We start from the raw sequence: 4,510 nt of genomic DNA, 5'->3' as shown, positions 1-4,510 counted from the left end.
AGAATATAGAAAAACAGGAATAATATAATTCTGCTCCTACAAATCAAATAGAAAATAAAATAAATTATTAATATTACTAAGTGTATTTTAAACATTAGTATTGCACTTTTCCCTGAAAGGTAGTTTCGAACAAACAAGAAAAATCTAATTACAGTTCTGTCAGTTCACATTCTGCAGAAAAATAACATAAAAATTCCATATGAAGTGCAACATTAACAAGAGGGTAAACTGGTATTCTGTTGAAACAAACTGAAGAGAAACACTGACAACAAAATGAACCAAATTATTTATTTTAGGACAGAGAACAAACTGTTTAGGACACTGTGTGTATTTGTGTGTGTGTGTGTGTGCACACGGGGGAATTTTTTTTTTTTTTTTTGTCAGAGCCGGGGGGTAGGGGGGGCGCAGTTATAGACCTGGGGGTGCAGTCCATAACTAACGTAACGAACGCTGACATGAAACGAAAGTGAAACTTTACATACTTTCAACGTTCTATTTATTCCTCTATTATACAGCGTGTGTGACAGACAGACAGACAGACAGAGCTAGTGTCAGTGTTTTAGAACTACCGTAGTTCCTAGGGGCCAAACAATGTCCGTCTTATTAACATCTCTTTCCTCGTTGTCTTTCACCTGAACCTGAACTAATCCAAACTGGACTGGACTGATGGTGGAGGGTCTGCCATCTCTTCCTTCCAGGTTTACATCATATTTGTTTGGTTTTTCTAACTTTATATCAGCTGCTATTTCATATTTCGGGTCAATGTGTGCTCCTTTATTAAGTCCATGTGAAACTTGCACAGATTTAAAGTTCAGCGTCGAACGATGTCTTTCATTCCTTTTTCTTTTTCTCAACATACTGTGCCGTTTTGGTACAGCTGTGGACCAAACCGAACAGGTGTGAACTGAAACGGTCTGGTATGTGTACCGTTACAGGCCTAATATATATATATATATATATATTTATATATATATATATATATATATATATATATATATATATATATATATATATTTATATATATAGATAGATAGATAGATATAGATATATATAGATATATGTATATATATATATATATATATATATATGTATATTGCACTGCACTTCTGGGAGGCCGACGGCAAATAAATGACCGACTTTTTTTTTTTGCACCTTCAACTACGCCTGTGGTGTTATTTTTGAGTGGTTTGGGAAAGAACCCCATGACAACGCAACAAGTGAGTTTATCAGCAACTCTGAGCAGACGACATGGAAGTAATGCGCTGCATCGCTATGACAACCAGGTACTTTAAAGTGGGTAGTATCCTGGAATGGAAACAGTCTGGAATAGGACCTGGTACCAGAGTTGAGTCGAGTCGAGCCGGTTCCAGCATTCTGGCAACACGGCATTAGTATTCTGACATAAATGTAGTTTCAGTCATTGTCATTGAATCAAAGCTATTCTGTTTTATACTGTTTTAATATTTATTTATTTACTTATTTTCAGGACTGACATGGCATCAAACCTTGAAGATATTGTTGAAAATGCTAAAGTTTCCGATGGACCCCCCGCCCGTTATCGACTAACACCATGGAATAAAGATGAAGGAAGTGATGTCTTTAACTTCAGAAAATTTACATTTGGTAAAAAAGATCCCAACAAACCGAATAAAACGATCCTCCTCGTCGGAGCAACTGGGTCTGGAAAATCCACCTTGATCAACGTCATGTTGAACTTCGTCATGGGGGTACAGTTTGAAGATAAGAAATGGTTTGAGATCGTGGACGACAGCGCTAACGTGTCGCAGGCCGACAGTCAGACCTCTAAGGTGACGGTTTATGAGATCTTTGGATTCGAAGGTAGAACCGCCCCCTTCTCTCTGACCATCATCGATACTCCCGGTTACGGAGACACCAGAGGCATCGAGTACGACGACATGCTCAACCAGAGCCTCCTGGACCTGTTCCGCTCAGATGAAGGGGTTCAGCAGTTGGATGCAGTCGGTCTGGTCCTGAAGGCCTCGGTCAATCGACTGGACGACCGACTGGTTTACATCTTTGACTCAGTAACGTCCCTGTTCGGTAAAGACATCAAGAAAAACATTGTGGCTCTGGTCACGTTCTCTGATGGGATGCCTCCTGTGGACGCCCTCAAAGCCCTGAAGACGGCGAAGATCAAACAAGCCAAAGACGAGAAGAAACAGCGGATTTACTTCCTGTTCAACAACCGGCAGACCACACCGATGGAGAAGAAGACGGAGAGACTTTTACAGACGGCATGGGAAACGTCGATGGACGGTTTGGAGGGGTTGAAAGACTTTCTGCAAAAATCTGAACGTCCAAAGCTGAGGACAACTCTGGAAGTCCTGACCGAGCGGATCAGACTGGGAGCCTGCATCCAGAACCTGAAAGAGAGAATTGACTTCATCGAACTAAAACAGAACATGATCAAAACTACTCGAGAAGCTCTGAGGAAACATGAGCAAGAGATGAAGACCAACGAGAAGTTTACAGTGGAAGTGGAGGAGGTCTACAAAGAGAAAGAAAAGATTAAACGTTGGTGGGACTCCAAAGCCATCTGCTGTAAAACATGTGAGGAGAACTGTCATTATCCTGGATGTACGCTGGCTCTGAACCCGGCCATGTGCAAAGTCATGAAGAAAGGAAAATGTACTTCCTGTTCTGGGAAATGTCCTGTGGAAGATCACGTGAAGGAAAAGTGGAAGTATGTGACCAAGACCAGGAAAGTACAGGATACAGATAAAGGCAAGAAGGAAAAGTACGACAAGAACAAAGCAGAAACTGAGAAGAAGATGAGTCTGTTGAAAGATCTGGAGAAGAAGATGGAAGAACTGACATCAACCAAAGATAAGTGGCTCGTGGAAGCCTATCATCATGTTCTCCAACTGCAGAAGATCGCTCTTAATGTGGACTCACTGTCCACTTATGTCCATCTGGACTTCCTGATCCAGAGGATGGAGGAGAAGGGAGACACAGAGAAAGTCCAGAAACTGGAAGAGATGAAAAGTCGACCAGACACCAGAACCAAGGAAGCGGCGTGGTATGTCAGGAACAGGACCAAGTCTACGGACAAGCCCTCCAAGTTCTGAGAAGTTCCAGATCCTCAGGTGAAAGTCAAACCGTGAAGGTCCGGTCTGAGGACCACGTCTCTTTCCAAATGGATGCTGGGACGTTTGTCCTTCAGTTTGTTTCCTGTCTGTCGTGTGTCATCAGATAATCTCCGATAACGACTCCGTCAACATACATCGTGTGTTCTTACAGAATCTTCTTGTTCATCTCCTGGTCTTTTTTCCTCCTCATTCAAACCTCCTCAGAACTGTTAAAACCACAGAACTATCGGAATGTCCTCCTCTACGGGATTCTCAGGAAACAAAAACTACAGTCCATCCAAACGGCGCTGCCAGAGTCTGAAAGGCTCAGATTTGTCTAAACCCAATCATGTGTTGCAATTTTACCGATGTTACAATTTTCTGTTACAGATATATGACAATGTAATCCTGGTTCTCACTGCAGTATGTTGCATTCTGGTCTACACAAGTAATTACACACGTATTATAGAAACTGGTACTAATGACAATGTATTTCACAATTTTACTTAATCAGTAACTGTTTGATTATTTGTACTTGTCTATATCGAACAAGGTATATTCAATGCAAACCATGAGGATCGCCCAAAATCTATAATCTCTCTCTCTCTATATATATATATATATATATATATATATATGCAAAAGTCCAAAAAATGTGAGTCTGGGGGTCGTATGGGAATTTTCCTGATAAGAACACCTGTCAGGTTTTTCGTCCTTACTTGTATTGTAAATGTTTAAGTAAGATTACTAATTCAGATTACTTTTGTTGTGGGTTTGAATCCCACAGAGGGGGGAATATGTGGGATTTGATCAGGTCTTAAGTGTGTGTGTCTTGTTTCATGTAGTTGAGTAACTTCTGTTAAATCGTGTTTGTGTGTCCAGGTCACATGACCTGTGGAAAGAGAAGAGGTTCCCACCAAAGAAAGCCACGTTCAAAACAAAGTCTTTCATAACATAACATCGTTTTTGGCAAAAGAGTTTTTCATGCACGTAATGAATGGTTGATTCCTTTTATGGTAACAATGATGTCAGATCACCCCTGTATAACCCCCCCCCCCAAATAAAGAAAGGGAGATATTCCCAGACGAGCGTTCCTGAGTTTGTGTTTTTCTTCTTCATTATTCACAACATGGTTCATTTCTTTGTGTATTTGGACTCTAATAGGTCAGACAGTTTGAATTTGAACCCTCCAGCTGATGATCAACTCTCTGTATTCATTTGTAGATTCAATCCAGTGCATTTACACAACCTGTTTGAATTCCTTCTTAACTAGTTCCGTCTTGAACTAGTTCCATCTCCACATTTGCACATATCAGGTCCAGACTTCAGACCAGCAGTGGTTGGAGTCCAGACTGAAAATATGTCCAAATTTGGAGCCCATTGTCCCCCAAGGTTCGGTGCTCAGGCCCCTCCCCCACTAC

General features: G+C 41.1%; 1 protein-coding gene across 1 annotated transcript; it reads left to right on the top strand.

Moving 5' to 3' along the window:
* The first annotated feature begins 1,485 nt into the window (after window positions 1-1,485).
* On the top strand, window positions 1,486-4,172 carry LOC115415798 (uncharacterized). Its single transcript, XM_030129433.1, has one exon. It carries the CDS (start codon window positions 1,494-1,496, stop codon window positions 3,087-3,089), a length of 1,596 nt encoding a protein of 531 aa, XP_029985293.1. The 5' UTR covers window positions 1,486-1,493; the 3' UTR covers window positions 3,090-4,172.
* The last annotated feature ends 338 nt before the right edge of the window (window positions 4,173-4,510 follow it).

Source organism: Sphaeramia orbicularis, unplaced genomic scaffold, assembly GCF_902148855.1.
Source record: "Sphaeramia orbicularis unplaced genomic scaffold, fSphaOr1.1, whole genome shotgun sequence".
NCBI classification, from domain to species: domain Eukaryota; kingdom Metazoa; phylum Chordata; class Actinopteri; order Kurtiformes; family Apogonidae; genus Sphaeramia; species Sphaeramia orbicularis.
This window is presented reverse-complemented; position numbering and strand designations above follow the sequence as displayed.